The sequence below is a fragment of the Mesoplodon mirus genome (genome assembly GCF_964341445.2).
Source record: "Mesoplodon mirus genome assembly, chromosome: 7".
Classification (NCBI taxonomy): domain Eukaryota; kingdom Metazoa; phylum Chordata; class Mammalia; order Artiodactyla; family Ziphiidae; genus Mesoplodon; species Mesoplodon mirus.
In genome coordinates, this window is record NC_138983.1 from 100,675,454 (window position 1) to 100,700,205 (window position 24,752).

At 38.8% G+C, this 24,752-nt stretch overlaps 1 protein-coding gene across 1 annotated transcript; it reads right to left on the bottom strand.

Annotated features, from left to right (window-relative positions):
- Window positions 1-233: 233 nt before the first annotated feature.
- LOC309807225 (UDP-N-acetylglucosamine--peptide N-acetylglucosaminyltransferase 110 kDa subunit-like) lies at window positions 234-6,377 on the bottom strand. The gene is made up of 2 exons (XM_082626570.1): window positions 1,131-6,377; window positions 234-400 (listed from the first exon to the last, which is right to left on the bottom strand). Exon 1 carries the CDS (start codon window positions 4,510-4,512, stop codon window positions 1,372-1,374), a length of 3,141 nt encoding a protein of 1,046 aa, XP_082482696.1. The 5' UTR covers window positions 4,513-6,377; the 3' UTR covers window positions 234-400; window positions 1,131-1,371.
- Between the last annotated feature and the right edge of the window lie 18,375 nt (window positions 6,378-24,752).

The following is a 24,752-nucleotide window of genomic DNA, read 5'->3' on the forward strand; positions in this document are numbered from 1 at the left end:
GTTGGCTTGTTTAAGCCTCAAGCCCTCGATCCTTTGTTGAAATACAATAATTTCATTCCTATGGTTTTCAATACCAAAAACTCTACCTCCAGGAGGGTTAAAGTCTAATTTGTACTCCAAACCAAGTAGCAGTGCAGTTCGCTACTACTGAGGCTGAATCCATAAAGACTTCAAGACCACGACCAGAAGACAAGTTATCATATATAATACCCTAGAAGGCCTGAAACATAATTATCATATACATAGCTGGTCCTTCAGAGCTTTTTACCTATAACATGTTTTTTGATGAAAGTTATTGAATGTACTGGAGATAACTGTGAACTACTGATCAAATATTTGAATACTTATACTTACCTGGAATTTCATTTCTGCTGAAAGAAAAAGGAAGAACAGGACTCACCTAAAACAAAACAAACTTTAGAAATGAAAGTAAACATCTTATCACACACTATCACTTTTGGAAGCAGCATAGAGGGGCAGTCAACAGGAAAACACTGGTGAAATAGGACAAAACTCTAGGCCAAAAATCCATTATTATTATCATCAGTCACAGTACCACAACTGTGCCCTTCATAATTAATAAGCACTCCTAAGAATCTTCATTTGGCACCAGATGATGTGTTTAAGAGAAACACTCTGGGAGGTTTTGAATCAGACTTGGTTTTTGTTAGCCAAGTTACAGGAGAATTTTTAAAGTGGGGGGAAGGGAAGAAGGAAACGGACCAGAAAAAGAATTGAAGCCATCATCTACAAACCAACAAAGCACTGAGAGTTCCAAACGTTATGTCAGACACTAAAATGACTGACACAGGCTCAAGCGGTTTATAAAACCTAGAAAAAGACTACACCAGCAAAGTCCCCATTTATCTGTAGAGTTCAGAAACTAAAACAAGGAATATTTCAGCTTAACACCTGATCTCAAGAGAATCATATACACTTCACATGAATAAAAATACCTGAAACCAAACATTTTTAAAAGCTCCAATACCCAAAATAGAAAGAAAAAAATTAATTCAGAAGACTCAATCCATCCATGATAATCACAAAACGGCTGGGCAATCTCTATCTCCCTTCCACACTAACCATCCATCCCCTGGAAGACCAAGGGAGATCAGACCTTCCAGACTTACCTTCCAGACCTTCCAGACACCTGGCTGCGGCAAAATTCGATGGAATCTCCTTGTGGAACAGCAGTTTCCCATCTCTTGTGTCTCTCCCTGTCATGATCATGCAGGAAGCAAGTCTGGCTGTGCTATTTCTTATCATTGTGTGTCACCCATCTGCAACATGATATTGAAAAAGTAGTTCCCTTTCCCCCAGAAGGCTGAGGCTCAGCTACAGGGGTAATTCTCCTGGGCACACAGTCATTATTTAGGCCGACTCAGTGACTTCAACAGGCTTAATCATGTGATCAGGCTTGTTGCCAGCTGCATAATGCTCCCACATCTGTAGATAGAGCCACTCTAGTTCCATCGTGTATTGTTTGGTGTTGAACAGAGGGCTAGATGTTCTCTGCTTCCAGACTTTGCCACGAATTTTCTTCAGGTATTCTACATCAGTTCCCAGTTTCACAGCTATCTCTTCATATTCTTGTCTATTTTTAGCAATCAGCTCAAGACAGCCTAAACAAGTGAGCTGGGAAGCTGCAACTCGGGAAGCAAGAGTCTCTCCTGGCATAGTCACCATGGGGGTCCCTGCCCAAAGGACGTCCATCCCTGTGGTGTGTCCATTACAGAGTGGAGTGTCCAAGCAGACATCAGCCAGCTGGCCTCTCCGAACATGTTCCTCTTTAGGAGCAACAGGGGAAAAAATGAGACGGTTCGGGCGAAGGCCCATATTTTGTGCGTACTGTTGAATATTAGCTTCTCCTGCTGCTGGAAAACGCAACAGCCACAGTACACTATTGGGAACACGCTTCAGAATATTTGCCCACACCTGCAAAGTAGATGGGTCAATTTTGTATAACTGATTAAAGTTACAGTACACAATGGCATCTTCCGGTAACCCGTACTGAGAACGTGTGGTTACAATAATGGTACGGGGAACCTCCTCTCCAGTGGCAGCCTTAGTGTTGATCAGGGTAGTTGCCAGTCCATTGCTAATATTGAATCCATTAATTGTAATCTGAATTTGTCCTCTGTTAATCATTTCAATAACTGCTTCTGCAACAGTATTCATAGGAATGACAGGCATATTAAGAGTTGTATTATTGCTGTCTGCGTTGTCTTCTCCATCAGGACATTTCATCTTGACTATTTGCACATCTGATAGACTATCAAGAAATGCTTGGAGGTCGATGCCATTCAGCACAATCCGATTGTCATAAATGTGCCCATTGGACTTAAAATCGATGACGGCTTTTTTCTTCAGGTGAGGGAACATATTAGCATGGTCACCAATAAAGAAAGTATGGGGCATATAAGCCAGTTTCTCAGAATACTGCTCAGCAACTTCAGCAGGTGAAGTTTCCTGATCAGTGATGATATAATCCATGAAAAGCGCGCCACTAGTCCCAGGGTACCCCAGCCACATTGCCTGAATAGGAGCTGGCCTGAGAGCAAAGAGTTCATTTCGAGCACCCCTGGTATAACCATTCAGATTTACAAGGATGTGTATACCATCTTGATGGATGCAATCAGCTGCTTTCCCATTGCATGGAATCTGAGAAAGATCAATGAAATGATTGGCTTCTGCCATCACCTTCGCTCGGAAGTTTGTGCCATCATGTGGGCTCAGGGCATAACAGAATATCTCAAATGTATCAGGATTGTGCATGCCTGGAATAGACTGCATAAGATGAGAAGTAGGATGATTCCCAAAGTCAGAACTCACGTATCCTACACGCAGTCGACCATCACTGAGCTTCAAGTCTTTTGGATGTTCATACGGTGGTTTATGAAGGACACTTATATTAGCCAAGCAGAGGTTCCCATGCCTCTCAGCAATAGCCTTCCTGAAGCCATGAGAAAGAGGATAGAGCATACTATGATGAGGCTGCACAGAAGGCAACCTATTCTTCTCCAACTGGTCAGCCACAATGCTGACCAACTTCTTCATTCGCTCATCATAGTCTGTCCAATCACAGACAACCTGCAGGCAATGAGCCAAATTACAATAAGCGTCAGGAAAGTCAGGTTGAAGCTTCAGAACAGTGCGATAAGAAGCAATTGCTTCTGGAATATTCCCTGAATCGTGGTGAATGGAAGCCAGATTGCTGTGGGCATCCGCAAATGCAGGGCTGATCTGAATGGCATGAGTATAACACTGCAAGGCTCCCTGAACATCCTGCATCTCCCGTAGGGTGTTTCCCATATTGCAGTAGGCATCAGCAAAGGTAGGACTGATTCGAATAGCCTCCTTATAATGCATCAGAGCTTCATGCAGTTTTCCCTGCTGCTTCAATACACTTGCTAAATTTGAATGGGCATCAGCAAAGTCTGGGCAGAGCTCTAATGCTTTACGATACAAGCGAACTGCCTCTTCACTGTTTCCCTGTTCTCCTTTGATATTGGCTAGGTTATTCAGAGAGTCTGCATGGGTGGGACACAGCCGGAGAGCTGTATGATAACAAGCTTCTGCTTCAGCAACACTGTCCTTCTCTTTGAGAGCGTTTCCTAGGTTGCAGTAAGCATCAGGGAAATGTGGTTGCAATTCAATAGCTCGCCTGTAGGTGTCTATTGCCAGATCCATCAGGCCTTGCTCATGGTATACACAAGCCAGGTTGCCATGTACCACTGCATGATTTGGACTCAAGCTTAGGGCACGAAGGTAAGCTGCCACAGCTCTGTCAAAAATCCGTGCCTCATTGAAGACATTTCCTAAATTGATATAAGCATCCAGAAAATTGGGGTCAAGGGTGACAGCCTTTTCAAAGTGATGAATTGCAAGCCAAATCTCCCCTTGCGCATTGAAAACACAGCCAAGATTACTCCAAGCTACTGCAAAGTTCGGTTGCGTCTCAATTGCTTTCAAATAACATGCCTTGGCTTCTTCTAAGCCACCCAGGGCTTTGAGCAGGTTCCCCAGGTCACTGCGAACACAGTACAAATAAGGATTGTACTGAAGAGCAGACACGTAAGCTTGTACTGCCCCTTCCATGTCGCCTGCTGCTACCAATGCGGCTGCCAGGTTAATATAACCATCGATGAAATCTGGTTTGAGACGCAATGCATGCCGGTAATGCTCAGTTGCTTCCTGCAACTGCCCTCTTTCCTTGTACACATTCCCCAAATTCGAATAGGCTTCTGCCAGAAGAGGGTTCTGTTTAATTGCCAGAGTACTAAAGTGGGCAGATCTGTCCAGCCTTCGACACTGGAAGTGTATAGATGAAAGTAATAAAAGTACACCAGTATTGCCTGGCTCTTGTCTCCAGAGCTGCATGCAGTGTCTCTCAGCTGTCTCAAAATCTCCTGCCTGATATTCTCGATGTGCCAACTCAGCTAACCCTTGGAAGGAAAGCATGCGTTTCGTTGGTTCTGTGCTGTCGGCCACGTTGCCCACGGAAGACGCCATCTGGAGCTTCTGGAGAGAGTGAAAAAAGGGGGTAATTGAGTCCCGCTGCCGCCACTACTGGCAAGAACGTTTCTAGAGGGAGCAAACACGAGCGCAGCAGCCGTACCACTGCTTTGGCAGGCTTAAGCGGCGGCAACAGTTACAGGCACCGAACCTTAGGAACTCTGGTTGGCCATCTACCTCTCATGCTCTTGAAATCTTAATTCTTAACCCTGCCCTCTTCCACCATTTTTCTCCTAATCAGGGAATAAAAATTACCTATCCATTTGCCTTAGAAGAAATCAAAAGTCAGTAGTCCAAACACTTTTTAAAATATTGTTTTCTGTCCAGTTGGAAATGAAATACATGATTGACTTTTCTTCATCATTCATATAGTCAACGTGGAAAACATTAGGGCCATGAATTTCAATACAGTAAGATGAGAAAATTTTAAATTGGCCTTCCCAAACCACAAATAAGTAACCGATGTTGTATATAATGCTAAGATCTTAGAGACTGAGTTTGATATTTTAAAAGTTCTGAAAACATTAGCTAATTTCTCCTCATCAAATTTCTCATGACTCAAACCTGAGTATTACTTTTTAAGAGATAAATCTATTTATTTTTATTTATTTATTTTTATTTTGGCTGCATTGGGTCTTCAGTGCTGCGTGCAGCCTTTCTCTAGTTGCGGCGAGTGGGGGCTACTCTTTGTTGTGGTGCCGGGGCTTCTCATCACAGTAGCTTCTATTGTTGTTCCACAACTCTATGGGTTCCTTTTTAGGTCCTACGAAGAACCCTAGAAATTAGTTCATGTAATTATAGGTTTTTGCAAAATTGTCAAAAGTGAGATATTTTAACTTCCATCAGGTAAGACCAGCGTCTATTTCTTTGCCAATTTTCCTTCTATCATAGTCCGCTATGTTGGATCATATTGGATTGGTCACAGGCTTTTTTGAAATCTGGCTAAGGACATGTTTTAAGTGAGGCTATTATGTGATTTTCAGACACCACCATATGTAACTGACTGTATAATATCCCATTACAGGAATAACTTCCAGTACTCTTACTGACTACTCTACTGACTTAACTAGCACAAGACACAGAAGCGTAAGGACAAAAACCACCTTACAGTATAGCCATGTCTTGCACTTCACAGCTCTCAAAGCATGTGCATTTGAAGAAGAAAAAAAGAACTGAAAAATATAAAACCAGAAGTTATTCTGTGGAAAATTATTTCAATCACCAGGCATGTGAAAGATAAGTCAAAGATTCAGTTTTCTTCAATGCTTAGTCAAAACGGAAATTTCCTGCTGTCAGGAATATACTCCAGGGCTTCCCTGGTGGTGCAGTGGTTGAGAGTCCACCTGCCGATGCAGGGGACACGGGTTTGTGCCTCGGTCCGGGAAGATCCCAAATGCCGCGTAGCAGCTAGGCCCGTGAGCCATGGCCACTGATCCTGCATGTCCGGAGCCTGTGCCCCGCAACGGGGAGAGGCCACAACAGTGAGAGGCCAGCATACCGCAAAAACAAAAAAACAAAAAAAAATATACTCCAGGGGCTTCCCTGATGGCACAGTGGTTAGGAAGCCACCTGACAATGCAGGGGACACGGGTTCGAGCCCTGGTCCGGGAAGATCCCACATGCTGCGGAGCAACTAAGACCGTGTGCCACAACTCTGGAGCCTGCGCTCTAGAGCCCGTGAGCCACAACTACTGAGCCTGCGAGCCACAACTACTGAAGCTCGCGTGCCTAGAGCCCGTGCTTTGCAACAAGAGAAGCCACCGCAATAAGAAGCCTGCACACCACAACAAAGAGTATCCCCCAGTCGCTGCAACTAGAGAAAGCCTGCGCACAGCGACGAAGACACAACACAGTCAAAAATAAATAAATAAATAGGGCCTCCCTGGTGGCGCAGTGGTTGAGAGTCCGCCTGCCGATGCAGGGGATACGGGTTCGTGCCCCGGTCTGGGAGGATCCCATATGCCGCGGAGCGGCTGGGCCCGTGAGCCATGGCCGCTGGGCCTGCGCATCCGGAGCCTGTGCTCCGCAACGGGGGAGGCCACAACAGTGAGAGGCCCGCATACCGCAAAAAAAAAAAAAAAAAAAAAAAAAAAATAAATAAATAAATAAATAAATAAAAGGATATACCCCATCAATAATGTGTGTAATGGAATGGTGTGAATGAGTATTTTATCAGAATTCCTGTAATGCACAATCCTATAGCAGTACTGAAATCAGTAATGCATTTTTAATAGTAAATATTTATGAGGAAGTAATCCATAGAGGTTTTCTCAAAGTTAACAATGAAAATTAATGTGACATTATCAATAATAAATTGTGACGCTGAAATAAACTTTTCTAAACTATTAATAACTAAAAGCAAACTCTAATCAACCATGTTAAAAGAAATCTATGTCTATAAACTACAAAGTTTATTTCTGAAAATTTTATTTCTAAAACACATAAACTGTCATATGAGGAGGCAGTTAAAGAATATATAGCTACAAGAGTGGGGAAAAAGTTTTATAGAGACACATCTGGCAGTAGTTAATTTTCAAATGTCATTTTTCTAGATTTTGTGACACCTATAGTATTGATATTTGAAAGCATTTAAAAAATTGTAATTTGAAGATTTGCTACTTCCAGGTAGAGTAACATATTTTGAAGCAAAACAACATTTCCACTGAGAAAAATTTAAAAGCCAAATAAAATAGTCAGCATTCAATCAAAAAGTTCTAGACATACCAAGAGATAGAATCATATGACTAAAATTCTAAGAAAGGAACAGATAATACAAAAATAGTTATATAAGATATTGTGTATCTTTATCAGGCAAAGTCTTTATCAAGAAAAGACTTTAAAATCATCAGAATTAATATTATATTTTATTTATTTGTATATTTTATTTATATATTTATATAAAGGACTTAAAGATAAAGCCCTAGTTAAGGCAGTGACAAAAGCAGTAGCAGTGGGAGTGAAAAGAAATGGTTATATTCAAGGATATTTTGTCAGTAAAAGTCCAAGATCAAATGTCTGACTGCATACATGGGATGGATAGACGGAGTGGGAAAAATCAAAGTTAACTATGGAGGTTCTAGTGAAGATGGGGTTGCAAACACCCAACCCAAGGGGTTGCGATCATCCCCAAGGTCTAGGAGACTCAAAGGGAAGGTCATGGTCGAGGAAAAGTTAATTGCTGGGAAAATAAGACTCCCAGTCTCTCCATCTCCTTATACTAGTTTTTTTTTTTTAACATCTTTATTGGAGTATAATTGCTTTACAATGGTGTGTTAGTTTCTGCTTTATAACAAAGTAAATCAGTGATACATATACATATGTCCCCATATCTCTTCCCTCTTGCATCTCCCTCCCTCCCACCCTCCCTATCTCACCCCTCTAGGTGGTCACAAAGCACAGAGCTGATCTCCCTGTGCTATGCGGCCGCTTCCCACTAGCTATCTATTCCTTATACCAGTTTTGTTTTTCTGCTCATATACGTAGCAGCATTTCATTCAAGGGGAAAGTCATTGATCTGACTGGTCAAATGAAACACCATAGTTCAAGGCACATTTACAGTGGTTAGTTCCTCCACAATTTAGAAAGGAACGTTCACAATTTCCCTCTTCCTACACCGCAGAACACATTGGCCATTCCTCCAAAGTTTCCACTCCATAGAGTGGACCAGAGATGACGTTAGCCCAGAACTGAGAGCTTGGCATGAGATGGTGTCAACCCCACCTAGAGCTCTGGCATAAGTTATGACCCAACCCAGTTCTACAGAGAGCTCTGCGTGGAATCTTGTCTCAGCCATAATAATGTGATTCTGCTTTTCATTTGGTTGTCTTCTTTGCTTAACTTTCCCTGGCCACTCTGACAAACAAAATTTCAGGCAATCCTGGGCCACTCACTAACTTTATTCCATCTAATGTTATCCAGATTCCCAAGAAAATTACTAACAATAAAGGGGGAAATTTGGAACATGGTGAGTTTTAGGTGCCTGAAATATACAGGTAACTGAATCCACTTAAGTAGCAAATTATTTGGATCTCAAATATGCCAGTAGAAGAGCAGACTAAGCTCAATTTAATGTACTCTTACTGGAGACACATGTAAATTCTGGGTCAATTTTGAAAAAGTTAAAAGCACATAGCTGAGATTAAAAGAAAGAAAGGAACACCTGCATGTTTCAGAAAGTAACAGAGAAATTAAATCCAGAGAAATAAGAGCAGACTGATGTCTATGGGTTCCGTTCCTTAGTATAGGCCTTATGTAAATAGGGGCTGGAGCTAGAAATCTAACATTACCTTGAGGCCAGGAATTTAGACTCAGGATGGAACAATATTGAGAAGTTAGTACAGATATCCTACAGAAATTTCATGAGGAACTGCTTAGTCCATTAAGAGGGCCAAGGGAGGTGGTGAGGAAGACTGATATCTCTTGAAAACCTTCAGGTACAGAAAACATCAACACCTCTGAAAAGTAGGCCTGTCCTTCCCAGAGTTGTGATGGCCAGCTTGTCACTAACCTGGAAGGCCCTGTAGGAATCAGAAACTGCAAGGAGAGTAATTCAAAGAAAAACAGATGCAGGATGGGTGTGGCAATAAATCCTAGGACCCTACCAGAAACAAAATTAAAACCACTCTAGAGGGAAATTTTAACAAGCCAGGGCAGAGAGTATCCTAACCAGAATAGAATAATAATTCTGAGGAAGTTACTTTACTTATTTAAGTAATATTCAATGCATTTCCATGGCCAGGCCCTTTTGAAGAATTCTAAAACATATACAAACAATTCATTTACATCTTATATATCCCACCATCCAGAGCAAAATTCACTTAAGAACTGTACTGGTGGAAATTGGGCAGCACTATGGAGAAAATAAAATGTGTTTACCATCAAAAAACATGAAGGTAAGAAAGGGCCTCCCTGGTGGCGCAGTGGTTGAGAGTCCGCCTGCCGATGCAGGGGATACGGGTTCGTGCCCCGGTCTGGGAGGATCCCATATGCCGCGGAGCGGCTGGGCCCGTGAGCCATGGCCGCTGGGCCTGCGCGTCCGGAGCCTGTGCTCCGCAACGGGGGAGGCCACAACAGTGAGAGGCCCGCATACCGCAAAAAAAAAAAAAAAAAAAAAAAAAACAAAAAAAACAAACAAACAAACATGAAGGTAAGAAAGATAATGTCTAATTTTTTAATTATCCTGTGGTTTCTTGAAATCTTTTGAAACCCAAATTAGAGAAACCTAGGAGGAAATGAAGATTTAAATATTTAGAGATTTATCAACTCATCTCTAAAAGCTTTATTAATCTCTTCTTTTAATAACATTCCTGAGAGGTATAAATGTGTCCAGTGATAGGGTTGAATAAGCCTGAGAGAATTTCAATTGTTTACCATTCTTGGTCAGCTCTTAAGACCTTTCAGGAGCATCTTGATTTTCATGGCCTCATCCAACAAAAGCAGGATATTTTACAGAAAGTCCTGGGCCACTTTTTGGCTTGCTTTTGTGTCTATGTTTTTGGTTTTTTCACATCGGGTGGTACATTAGGCTACCTATTGCATACTCCCTCATTCATGCATGCATTCATTCAAACAATATTTACTGCGTTGAGACATTTAATTAACACTCAATAAATGATGTTTAGATGAATGAATGCGCTTTCTATCAAAGTAAGTGTAAGTACTGAGAAAAATTACAGAATGTATGATCCCAGCCCCACAAAAGCTTATAACTGTGTTGAGGATATAACAGATGCTGATGAAATAACTAATATATCATATTGGACAGTTTCTAAGTTCAAAAATGAGTTTTTATAAATAATCAGAGCCTAAGGAGGACAAAGAAGGGACAGTTCATTATGGGTTGAATCTATCAATAAATGTACATTTCAGATGAGATTTGAGATTGACCTCAAAGAAGAGGACTTAGATATATGAACAGGGAACAAAAAAGGCATGGTGATAGCATGTGCATAGATAGTGTGGCCGATATTTATGTTCTTCATTAAAGATAGTCAGAGATAACCCAAATGTAACTGTTTCCATGGGTCCATTCTCAGTATCCAAACAAAACGGCCAATCCTATCTTAGTCAAACTAATGAAAAACACAGTCTTTAACAAAGAGATTGTGAAGGAAAGGGGGAGAGAAAGGCTTGCATCCCACACCACACAACAAAACTTATTGAATTCTTTGTTTAATTTTCTCCCTCTGAAAATTTCCTCTCCCCCCTCTGTACGTGTCTCTTCTCCCACATCTGGCCACACTCTACCAGCCATCTTTCCAGATCTTTCCAGAACTCTCCATCCTAGTTTCATTAGGCCACAATTTAAACATCTCACAGGTCTCCAGGATGCATCCCCATCACTTATTCCACAAAGACAAACAAAGGACACTTCTCAGGATCACGTTTCTTTGAAGGAAGAGGTCATGAGGGTGATTATAAATAATATAAGGTGGAGAGCAGTGACTTAAAATACCATTTTTCAGCTTAGAATGTGAATACAGGGAACTTTGGGAAACTAGAAAATCTAGAAAGGATTCACTGATAATTATTTATGTTCAATGAATAAAATAAAATGTAATAATACGGCTAAACTCTGACAGATAAACTTTTTCAAAAGTTGCTTTCACACACCGTCACTATTGGGATGTTTGATAAACACACCTTTCCTTCTTTACTTTCTTCTTTCTTTGCAGATACTGGCACCAAACTTTCAAACAATAAGAACCTTCCCATAAGTCCCTTGCCAGGCAAGATTAAGGTATAACAATCCAAACAAATTTTTGAAGAAGATAACTGGTTGAAAGCATAAGAAAAGAGCTGGGTTTCTCTTATTCAACAGTCACATAATGAGTAATGTGGGAATTGGTTTAAAAAGTCTCTCTGCATGAAGGGCTAAGGTTAAGATTAGAACTTCTGAGGCCAGAAGAGCAAAATGACTACAACAATCCACATATTTTCAAGAGCCGCCCTTTGGATGTGAGGGATTGATTTTTCCCACTACTTTTTCAGCAACCCAACTGGTGTCTTTATTAAACGACATAAGAGAATACAGTGTGGCCAAGAAGGCTTAGATTTCCTTAGCCCCAAGTCAGATATTCTCCAATGACTGTCCACTCTAATTAAAAAGAGAGATTTACAGAAGGAAACTGGATACAACTGAGTGTACCTTAATTTCAACCCTTTACCTGAGTTATTTGTTTTGCTTTCAATTCTCCGCTGAAGTGCCTACATTAATATATTTTTAAGAACATTTCCTTAAGTTGAAGTATTCATTCAGTATATTCATTTACTATAATTTAGAAAAGCCAAATGATTTAGGCAAATTCATTTCTATATTGCCACAGCAGTGTACTGTGAACTAAATGACACCTGGCAGTTCTTTACTCAGATACTAACTCAATTAGAAGGCAGAACAAGGATACCTACCCATTCAGGGAGGGAAAGGTCACTTAGCCTCTGTAGCTGTCTTAGGTCTCTTAGCATCACAGTAACAAATTGAAGACTAAAAACCATATGATCATCTCAATAGATGAAGAAAAAGCTTTTGAAAAAAATTCAATATCCATTCATGGTAAAAACTCTCCAGAAAGTGGGCATAGAGGGAACATACCTCAACATAATAAAGGCCATATATGACAAGCTCATAGCTAACATACTCAATGGTGAAAAGCTGAAAGCATTTCCCCTAAGATCAGGAACAAGAAAAGGATGCCCACTCTCACCACTTTTACTGAAGGTAGTTTTGGAAGTCCTAGCCACAGCAATCAGACAAGAAAAGTAAATAAATAAAAGGACTCCAAAATGGAAAGGAAAAAGTAAAACTGTCACTGTTTGCAGATGGCATGATACATAGAAAATCTGAAAGACACCATCAAAAAATTATTAGAGCTCAAAAATAAACTTGGTAAATTTGCAGGATACAAAATTTATATATAGAAATCTATTGTATTTCTATACACTAACAGTGAACTATCAGAAGGAGAAATTAAGGAAACAATCCCATTTACAATCACGTAAAAAAGAATAAAATACATAAGAATAAATCTGCCTAAGGAGGTAAAAGACCTGTACCCAGGGAACTATACGACACTGATACAAGAAATTAAAGATGACACAAACAGCTGGAAAGATATACCATAGTCACGGATTGGAAGAATTAATATTGTTAAAATGACCATCATACCCAAGGAAATCTACGGATTCAATGCAGTCTGTATCAACATATCAAGGGCATTTTCCACAGACCTAGAACAAATAATTTTAAACTTTGTATGGAAACACAAAAGATCCTGAATAGTTAAAACAGTCTTGAGAAAGAAGAACACAACTGGAGGAATCATGCTCCCTGGCTTCAGACTGTGCTACAAACCTACAGTAATCAAAACAGTATGGTACTGGCACAAAAACATCGATCACTGGAACAGAATAGAGAGCCCAGAAAGAAACCCATGCACTTATGGTCAATGAATCTATGACAAAGGAGCCAAGAATATGCAATGGAGAAATGTCTGGGCTTCCTTAGGGATGGTTTCATCAATTAATTTGTTTTCTTAAATGGACCATACTTTTCCATGTCTTTGTATACCTTGTGATTTTTTTGGTTGAAAATTTGTCTTTCAAATATTATAATGTGGTATCTATGGAAATCAGATTCTCCCACTTTCCCAGGGTTTCCTGGGCTTTTGATTGTTGAAGGCTGTAGTAGTCTGTTTAGGGACCTTTCCAAACTATTTTTGTAATGACTGTTTTCCTTATCGTATGTACGCACTGAAGTCTCTGTTCCTTTAGTTCATGTTTAGCTAATGTTTTGACAGAGATTTCCTTGAATTCCTGCACCTAAAACAAACAAAAACAAATATACACAAGCACATCCACATGCACACTCAAAACCACACACCTCTGCCCATTGTGCAGATTGCTGGATCACTCCTTCAACATTTAGCTGACCCGCATTGAGTTCAGGGCTCAGCCCATGGTCAAAGCTTAGAGACTCCTCTGGTGTTTTCAGAACATGCATCTTATCTTGAGTATGCATGTGGCTTTCTTAATTTCTCTGGACACGTGTGTACTTTTTGTAGGTTCTAATTTCCCAAAGAATCTCCCCCAACTTTGGCTCCTGCATCTTCTGTGGTCTATTGTATTTCAATGCACAGTCTTCTGCCCCAGCCATCTGTGCTTTGTTAGTTCACCTTGCACTTTCTTTGAGCAATGACCGCTGCTTTTCCAGACTGTGTTCCAAGTTAGCTAAGACAGAGATAAGCATCTTGTGTCAGTCCTTCAGGTAGCTCCCAGACAGGTTAGAACAGATACACATGATAATCTGACAGTACGGTCTCTTCTGCTCCCTCCTGAAGCAGGATTGAGGGTCCCATACTAGGAATGGTCTGCTGCTACTTTAAGACTATCACTGCATTAAGACTCCACCACTTTAAGACCATCACTACACTAACAGTGGATGGGGCAAGGGCAAGTAAAAATGCCACAAAGCTTTCCTGCCATTTTCAAATTGCCTCTTCCCTGGTTCAGTATGTGTTTGCTTGCTATAAATCTTTGGCTGATTTCAGGACTAAGAGAAACTCAAAGAACTCCACAGCAAAAAACAGTATAATCAAACTCTCAGAAGCCAAAGGACACAGAAAGAATCTTTTCTTCCAAAGGAGAAAGAAAAAAGAAATTTGTTACAAAGCAGGGATCCTCAAAAAGATTAGAGCTGGGCTTCCCTGGTGGCACAGTGGTTGAGAGTCCGCCTGCTGATGCAGGGGACACGGGTTCGTGCCCCGGTCCGGGAAGATCCCACATGCTGCGGAGCGGCTAGGCCTGTGAGCCATGGTTGCTGAGCCTGTGTGTCCAGAGCCTGTGCTCTGCAATGGGAGAGGCCACAACAGTGAGAGCCCCGCGTACCACAAAAAAAAAAAAAAAAAAAAAAAAAAAAGATTAGAGCTAATTTCCTATATGAAACCACGGAAGCAAGAGGCCAGACATATTTAAAGTGCTGAAAGAAAAAAAATTGTCCACCAAGAATTCTATATTTGGCCAAACTGGTTTCAAAACATAGGGAGAAATTAACGCATTCCCAGATGAACAAAGGCTGAGGGCATTTATTTTACAACTTCCTACCACTGCCCTATGAGAAATGCTAAATTGAACCTTCAGGTTGAAATGAAAGGACACTAGACAGCAACTCGAAGCTGTAGAAAGAAATAGAAATCTCCAGTAAAGATAAATACATGGGCAAATACTAAAGCTAGTATTGTGTTATTGGCTTGTAACTCTACTTTTTATTTCTTACATGATTGAAAAAACAAATGCATAAAATAATCATAAATCCATGTTATTGGGCTCACAAAGTATCAAGGTGTAATTTGTGACAACAATAATGTAAAGAGGAGGAATGGAACTGTAGAGGAACAGAGTTTCTGTGTGCTACTGAAGTTGGTTTCAATTGAAATTATATTGTTTTAACTTTAGAATGGTAAATGTAATCTTCTTGAGAACCACAAAGAAAATATCAATAGACTATATGCAAAAAGAAATGAAAAGGGAATCAAGAGTTCACCACAAGAAAATCGGCTAAGCACAGAAGTCAGTAATGGAGTAAATCAGGGGCAAAAAATGCATAAGACATACAGAAAACAAGCAAGAAACAGACAGAATTAAGTTCTTCCTCATCAGTAAGTTTTGAAAAAGTAAGTGGATTAAGCTCTCCAATAAAAAGATAAACATTGGCAGAATGGACTTTAAAAACAACCATAATCCAAGTATATGCTGTCCGCAAAAAACTCACTTGATTTCAAAAGACACAAGTTGCTTGAAAGTTAAAGCATAGAATAAAATATCCCATGCAAATAGTAACAAAAAAGAAGGAAAGAGAGACAGAAAAAGAAAGGAAGGAAGGAAGGAAGGAAGATAGATCTGGGATGGCTATGTTACTATCACACAAAATAAACTTTAAATCAAAAACTATCACAAGAGGAAAAGGAGGCCACTATATGTTGATAACAAGTTCAATCTATCAAGAAGATATAACAACTATAAACATATATGTACCAAACAACCCCCAAATATGTGAAGCAAACATTGACAGAATTGAAGGAAGAAATAGATAGTTCTAAAATAATAGTTGGAGATCAATACCTTGCTTTCAATAATGGAAAACACATCTAGACAGAAGATCAGTAGAGAAGTAGGGGGACTGAATGACACATTTAACCAACTAAACCTAACAGCCGTATATAGATCACTCCACTCAACAACAGCAGAATACACATTTTTCTCAAGTACACATGGAACACTCTCCGGGAAAGACCATATTTTAGGCCACAATACAAGTACCAATACATTTTTAAGAAATTGAAATCATACAAAGTATCTTCTTTAGCCACAGTGAAATGAAGGTAGAAATCAATAACAGAACCATTGATAGCCATTTCCCATCATGCCTGCCACACATGATATAAAGCAATGAAGGGAAAAACATAATTTACCACTTAGAAAAGTGGGAAAGAGGACATACCATTGACCCAGAGTGTGTGCTGTTTCCCGTTGTCAGGGAGAGAAATAAATTAGCATCATTTATTCATTAGTGTGTAAATTTCTTGGTCAATCATTGGGCAGCCAGTGTTTCTGCCTGATGGGAAGATTTCCTATACTCAGTGTTGAGTGGAGCCAACCTTGAAAGGGACATTTTAAAGGATTATACTGTGATGGGCTTCGCAGTACCCTTCCTCCTATGCCAGTATTTAGGCTGGGGTATTTCCATGGAGTGTGTACAATCGTAGGCCCCAGTTCACCAGAATTTAGTTTGACTCGTTTTGTTAATACATTCCCTCAGTACTTTGTCTTTTGTATCCTTTTGCATTTACTTCATTCTTTATTATCACTGCAAAACAACTTTGTTTCCTGTTCAGATGCCAAAAAGTGGATATCAATACCTCCTGAGTTTTACACATCACAGATCATTTTTGGATATCAGGGACAGAGACAACAGCTATTTCCAATAACTTTGAGACATACTTTGAACATGTGATTAACATGTTGAGTGTTGAAATGTGTGTCGAGCTCATTATACGTGCTCTAAAAGGTTTCAAACTGCAAATATTTAAAACTCTCTATCTTTGAATAGTTTTCCTGTGCTGTCCCTTTGTGTCAGACTGTTAATGTGCAGTCTGGCACCTTCAAATAATGTGGCTTTGTAACCAATTACTTACATGTTGTTTTATCCACAGAGAATCTTTTTTTAAAAAATAAATTTATTTATTATTTATTTTTGGCCATGTTGGGTCTTTGTTGCTGCACAAAGGCTGTCTCTAGTTGGGGCGAGCGGGGGCTACTCTTCGTTGTGGTGTGCGGGCTCCTCATTGCTGTGGCTTCTCTTGTTGCGGAGCACGGGCTCTAGGCGCTGGGGCTTCAGTAGTTGTGGCACGCGGGCTTCAGTAGTTGTGGCTCATGGGCCCTAGAGCACAGGCTCAGTAGTTGTGGCACATGGGCTTAGTTGCTCCGCGGCATGTGGGATCTTCCCGGACTAGAGCTCGAACCCATGTCCCCTGCAGTGGCAGGCGGATTCCCAACCACTGTGCCACCAGGGAAGTCCCCACACAGAGAATCTTAAGGTCAAAACATACAACTCGATTAACTACACTTCCTCCTGTTCACATTTCCCTCATCTTTTCTTCATCTTCTGTCTATGTTTCCTTGGCCCTGTTTATATTAAGTGCTTTTGCCATTATATTTGATTGTCTGTATTCCGGTGAGTTACCACAATGCTTTATGAGACACGCTAGGATATAAATGCATTTAAGTAATATGTATATATATATATATATATATATGTATATATACATATATATATACACACATATATATACATATATATATATACACATATATATACATATATATATATATATATATACACATATATATGTAGTTTGCTTGAGTGCAGTGTTTTTTGTTTTCTGTACTGAATTCATTAGCATGGGTCAGTATAATATTTAGCATAGGTCGGTATGTAATTTGTAAACTAATAAAGTCTTAAAAGTGAGGAAATAAGTCTTTCAAATTTAATTATTTATTTTAAAGAGCAGAATAGCATACATAAACAGGTGCCTAATGAAAACTTGTATTCTAATTTGGAACTCTCATGAACACATATTTTTTTGTTCTCCTAATGGTATGATAGTAGGCCATTTGATTATTTTTATTTTTATGGCTTTAACTTTAGAACAATGAAACATTCGTAAATTTTAGAAAGTATTTTTCTTTATTTGATGGGGTTGGGATACTGGAGAAATGAAAGGTCAAACACCTATTGAGGAATCCATACTTGTCTATATAGTGTGTACTTTTATTTCAATAACTGATTTAAAATTCCTAAAAGGATGCTATAATAAGTTATTATGCCATTTTACAGACTGAATTAAGTGAATTTCAGGGAGGTATGAAACTTGCCTAAGGCTATCCAGCTGCCAAGTGGTAGAAGTGAGAATTAAATCCAGGTATACCTATCGCCAAAGTTTCTGCTCATCTCTTTACGTCATCCACTTTTTTTTTTTTTCTTTTTTGCGGTATGCGGGCCTCTCACTGTTGTGGCCTCTCCCGTTGCGGAGCACAGGCTCCGGACGCGCAGGCCCAGCGGCCATGGCTCACGGGCCCAGCTGCTCCGCGGCACATGGGATCCTCCCAGACCGGGGCACGAACCCGTATCCCCTGCATCGGCAGGCGGACTCTCAACCACTGCGCCACCAGGGAGGCCCACGTCATCCACTTTTAATAGCAAATGCTTTTCTGCTTACAAATATGACTGAGGTTTCCAGACAGTCAACATTGCTTTTTAATCAGATAGAAAAATTACTGTTGCTTCTCTAAAGACATATTCCTTTTCCATTAAGTGACTTTAGTTGGTCAGATAATACTTCCAGACAGTAGTCATCATACAGTTGGAGACTAAGAACAGAACTCAGGGATGTGTCTAGCAGTCAGTAAAGACCAACTGGGCTCACTGATGGTACCTACGGTCATTTCCTCTAGACTAACATAATCTTATTAATAAGACCCTAATAATTCACAGTACTGCCCTTGCCTGATTGTTTGTTCTTCTCCCTCTATCACTCTCTCCTTCCCCATATTATTATTATTTTTGACAATTTTTGGTGAATTAAATTCAGGGATTAGTATTCAGGAGCGCTAGTCACAAAAGCAGAGAATCTTAGCTCACACCAAAGGAAGAAAATAGAGAAAAAGTATAAATTATATGAATACACACATATCACACATGTACCAAATATATGTTGCACTTCTCCAAAATCTATTCGGTATCTGCACATTTATTGTATATTAGCAGTAAGACAAGAAATGAGCGTAACGCTCTGTTTACAAGATACAGAAAACAGACCCAAATATGGAAATTACTAGCGATGAGAATGGGGAAGAAAGACTACAACAAGGAATGTAGATGATATTTTTGTTTCTTAGCAATGATGCCAAATATTGAACTTTCAACTTGAGACAAGGAGGCCATAAAAAGTTGTATTAGTTTCCTAGAGCTGCCATGACAAAGTACCAGAGACTGAGGAGGTTAAACAACAGAAATTTACTCACTCACGGGTGTAGAGGCTAGAAATCTGAGATAAGGTGTCAACAGGATTGATTTCTTCTGAGGTACCTCTTCTTGGTTTGTAGATGCCATGTTTTCCTTTTGTCTTCACATGGTCTTCTCTCTGTGCATGTCTGTGTCCTAATATTTTCTTTTTATAAGGACACCAGTCATATTGAATTAGAGCCCACCCATTTGACCTCATTTGACCTCAGTTACCTATTTAAGGGCCTTATCTCCAAATACAGTCAGATTACGAGGTATTGGGAGTTAAGACTTCCACATATTAACTTGAGCAGGACACAGTTCAGGTGATAATAGAAGATAAGAGTAATTTAAGCAAGTAAGTAACTATTGTTTACAGTGAGTTGCTTAAGGATATGAATTTACTCAAGAAAAACAAGAAGAAATTACATAACACTGCGTGTTATACAAAGATATTAAATTAATCATCATAACATCCTGTGAGATGGGCATTAAATTAGACTAAGCAAGAGTAAGCAACTTATCCAGAATTGTATAGTTGGTACTTTCCAGAATTTAACCCAGGTATTTTCCCAGTTCCATTCTACGTTATATATTCATTTCATTATTTGAAATGAATTTTGAGTCTTCATTTTGCTTAGTTCCTGAAGTTATATGGGGATAGAATGGAGTTGGATATTTTCAGTGACATTCACACATGGGGAAGGAAATTGAGTCCAGAAGCTTCAGCAATGTTTCCATGGAGAACACTAACAACAGAACCAGAAACACCATTATCCTTTTGGTTCAGTGATCTTTCCTAAAGCACTACAAGAATCAATTTTAAGAAGTCCAATGTTTTCCAAACTTTCACCAATGGGCTCTGTAGGGTCCTCTAACAATATCTAAGAGACTAACTAGTTTCACATTCCAAGCCACTTAAGACAAGGAGTTCTGATTGTTCTCTGTGAGGAAATCAAGTGACAATCATAGCTGGTAATTTAGGAGAGTTTCTTCAGGGCCCAGGCAAAACCTAATACACAAGTAATAATCATTGTTAAGTGCATCTTTGACAAGGATTCATCAAGTATCAAAGAGGTCTATAAATTGGGAGAAATTATGATCAAAGACAAACATAGACCACAGATATTTAATTAATGCTCAATTATTTATGAGTTTAACTTTGGTTAACCTCATTTTCCTTCTTCTAGACAATTTCCAATTCGTCTCCACAAAGAGACCAGAATACTTACCTTCCAAAACAAGATTTATTGTGTTCCTTTAATTCAAAGCATACAGTGACTTCTACTTTCACTCCACCAAGTTTTGCTAGGAGAGAAAAGGAGACATTATATTTTGTCTTGAACTACATATGCCACCATACTTGACTTAGCCCATCCTACTGGAAGCACTTTGACGCAGATTCTACAGTGTTGTCTTACATCCTCTACGGAATCAAGCCAAGGGAATCACACATAGTTACAGCTGGAAAAACGTTTGTTCTGGGTTGATACTTTTAGCCTTTACCACCAAGACGTTATCACCAGGATCTATCTTTACAGTCTCTGAACAGGAGACCTTCTTGCCTTCCATTTTTATATTGACAAGGAAGGTAAAGGGAAGAACTGAGAAGTACCCAAAGTCAGCTAGCAGCCAGCACAGATAAATCATCTGTGGAGATATTGTTTCTTTCCAAAGATATAAACATGAGAGGAAGTCCTAGTGTTTGAAACAATTGTGCATCATAAAATTCCATGAAAACCTAGAAATCCAGATGCAGATCAGTAACATATTGGCTAAATAAGCTGTTATGTTCATGCAATGGACAAGTGTACAGACATTAAGAAGAACGAGATACTCATTTCTATGAGATTCTCTTTTCACTGAACTCATCAGTGCTGCAAAAACAATGTTACATAATACTTTTTCTTTAACATTATATCAGGCATCCTCATCTTGTCCTGCGTTTATTGCCAGTGTTACTAAAGTTTATCATTTACCTCTTTCTCTTTTAGACATATAATTTCTTCTTATTTTGGAAGCATTCATCAATCCCTATTTTACTCTTTCTTTTAAATTACAAATGAATATTGAATTTTATAAACTATCTTTTGGGGGATATTTCAAGTGATTGTATAGTATTGCTCTCCTTGGACCTTGTTATATGGTAAATTATATTTTGTTATTTTATATATGCTATTTATTATATTTCATATTATGTTTACTAATTACATTTATTATATTATAATTACATTATAATTAAGGTAGCATTTTGTTTTAGATAGACAAAACAACCAGTGGAATAGGAAGCATCTTAAAATTAGATGCAAGAGCATAAGGGAATTGAGATTAAACTAAAATTCACATTTTGGATCAGTAGGAAAAATTATTCAACAAATGTGGGAAAATATGGCTATCATTACTAAATTCTAGATACAGCAAGTAGTTAAAAGTTAAAAAATAATGAAACTGTAAAAGTATCAGAAACCTGGGAGACATGAAATAAAGTATTCATGAGGAATACCTTTCTAAGATACAAAGAAAAAAGGATACATTTAATTATATAAGAAATAAAATTTGCCTCATGGCAAAATGCACTACAAAGTTCAGAAAACAAGCAAAAGAAATTGGGAAATATATTAAGAAATGGGTATGCTTTCTTTACAACTTTTGAGAGAAGCACATGTTTCTTTTTCCTTTAACCTGTTATGGGGGTATTAATCTATAATGTAAGTGCATGGTTCCTTTCCTTTAACCTGTAATGTGAGATTTAATCCATATGGTAAGTGCATGGTTCCTTTCCTTTCATCTGTAACGTGAGTGTCAACATGGGGCAGTGTTTCCAAGCACAGACTTTGGATGTTCCTGTACTGGTCCCATCACTGACCATCCACAAAACTTACAAATGTTGCTTCACTTTCCTGGGGGTTAGAGTCTTAGCTAAGAAATGGAAGCAAAATAGAATTTTCCCACAGGGATGATAGAAGGTTTAAAGGAGTAAATATGTAAGTGACTTAGCACAGTGCCTAGTACAAGAGAGATCAATATAAGTACTTATCAATTTTTTAAAGAGACAGATGAAAGAAATAAAATGTGGTGTTTTCAATCTATTGATATATATTCTTGACATTAAACTACCTTTTCATTCATTGGATGACCTAACTTGCTCATGCTTTTTCTTACTCTAGTGAACTTGGGTAGCTAATATCATAGTTTAAAATTTTTGCTTTTATATTTACAAGTAAATTTGACCTGTAAATTTCTTTTTCCTTACAGTCCTAATCTATTTTCAGTATTAGGATTATATAGACTTCATAAGATGAATAAAGAAGCATTCTTCCTTCGCTATCTCTAGAAGTTTTTCTTTGTTAATATTGATGTTATCTGCTTAATAGAAGTTCAATAGAATTCACCTCCCAAATGATCTGGCTGGGTCTGGTATTTTCTTGGTGAAAGATTGTAAACTATTGACTTCATTCCTTTGCTGGTGAAAGAACTCCAGCTATAGATTTCCTCTTGTGTCAGTTTTGGTAAACTTTAGGAGCTAGGAAATTGTCCACTTTACAGAAATGTTCAAATTTACTGGCATTTTATATATTCTCTGTTTGTACTCTCTGCTATAACATTGTCCTGATTCTTTCTGTATATTATTTACTTATGTTTTTGTTTTGCTTAATCAAAGTGTGTTTTTTAAATCTTTTCAAAGAATATTCTTTTGACTTACTAAATCACTTCAATTTATACTTTTTTCTGTTTTATTAAGTTCTGCTCATATCTTTATTTTCTATTTTTTCTATGTTCTCAGGGTTTATTGTTTTACTCTTCGGATGTCAATTAAAACACTTGGTTATTAATTTTAAGAAATCTTTTTAGTTATAAATAGTTGAACTTTTTGAAGATTCCAGCTTAGTTGTAAGTATCTAAGGGTCAGCTCGTCCACATTGTTGCTAGCCTAAGGCTAAGTTCACCCTACCGCAAGGTATATATTGACATTTTTTCCCCTCGACTTTCTGTGTTTTGCTACTTCTCACTTTTCTTTGGAGAGAAGCCCTTTGAAATACCCTTAACTTATTTTACAGCCAATAAGTCTTTAAAATAATGTGTATTTTTAAAAGATAAATCTACTTATATAATTAGGCAGGGCTTCCCTGGTGGCGCAGTGGTTGAGAGTCCGCCTGCCGATGCAGGGGACACGGGTTCGTGCCCCGGTCCGGGAAGATCCCACATGCCGCGGAGCGGCTGGGCCCGTGAGCCATGGCTGCTGAGCCTGCGTGTCCGGAGCCTGTGCTCCGCAACGGGAGAGGCCACAACAGTGAGAGGCCCACACACCACAAAAAAAAAAAAAAAAAAAAAAGGCAGAAAATCTGACCTGCCATATTTTTAAAAACAGCATAAATTCACTCTTCTCCATGATTAATCTGCTGTATTACACAACCTTCGAGTTTTTAGCTTTATCAATGACATGTACTTGAAAAATGTTTTAGAGATCCTACCCAGTCTTTTAAAACATCCTTGTTCCTTGTTTCAGTTCTAGTTTTATGTATATTTTCTGCCTTGCACCTGATTATTCCAACATCTGATGGATGGCCTTGGGAAATCTAATTCTGCTATTGATTGGTTTTTGCTGATTCTCTCCACTTCTAGCTGATTTCTTCATTATTGTGTAAATTTAGATCATGAGCTCATGTTTACCTAAACTTTATCTGTGGGAATGCTATAGGCCTGTGTTGAAGGTCTACCACTCCAGAAAGGGTTTAGTTTTGTGTTTGGAATACCACCGATTTGGGAGCATTTTAAGTTAATTTCTTAGCTTCTGTTTGCAAGACCGCACAAAAATTTGCAACCCAAACACTGGGAACACGGATTTGGGGTTCAGAATTCTCAAGATTTCCTACCTGTTTCCTACCCAGAGCAGAGGCCAAGAGAATTTGGTCTTAGTCTCCCTTTGCCAGCAGATATGTTTTCTCCTGGCACACCCTTTCATTGAAGGTGAAGCTAGGGATAGATAGGTTTAGTTCTAACTTCCCATCTAGTAGGGATGGAGTTTTACCTCCTGCCTCTCACGTGGTTATGGCCATTTAAAAACAAGTCTCTATGTCAGGTGTGTCATTAAACCATGGCCTGTATTACAAATCCAGACAGATGCCTATTTTTATGGCCTATGAGCTATGAATAATTTTCACATTTTAACTGGTAACGTTTTAAATGGTTACATAAGTACCTAAATAATATCCTCAATTTTGCTCTTTGGTCTACAAAGCCTAAAATATTTGCCACTTGGCTCCATAAAAACAGGATTTCCAGCTTCTGTTCTAAGCTATCAAGATCTTCAATCCACTCCTAATATAGCTATAACTCTCACACATGTACCACCCTTCTTTCATGGGTCCTGGAAATTTCTACTGCATACTTCAAAAATCAACCACGCACTTAAAAATAAGTTGTGTACATTTAACCTAGCATACCTAACCCTTTTCCTTTAGGAGAGTTTTTCAAGTAATCTTGCCCACCATATTCTTTAGAGCTTCATTAATAATGGCAAAAAAACTAAAACAACTTAACATTCAACAAATGGGAATTGTTCATAACAATTATAGAAGCACATACAGTAGAAAACTATACACTGTTATTGAAACAGTGAGACATAACTAGTTTTATTCTTACAGAACTATGTTTATTTAGGTCCCTTTTGTTTAAATAA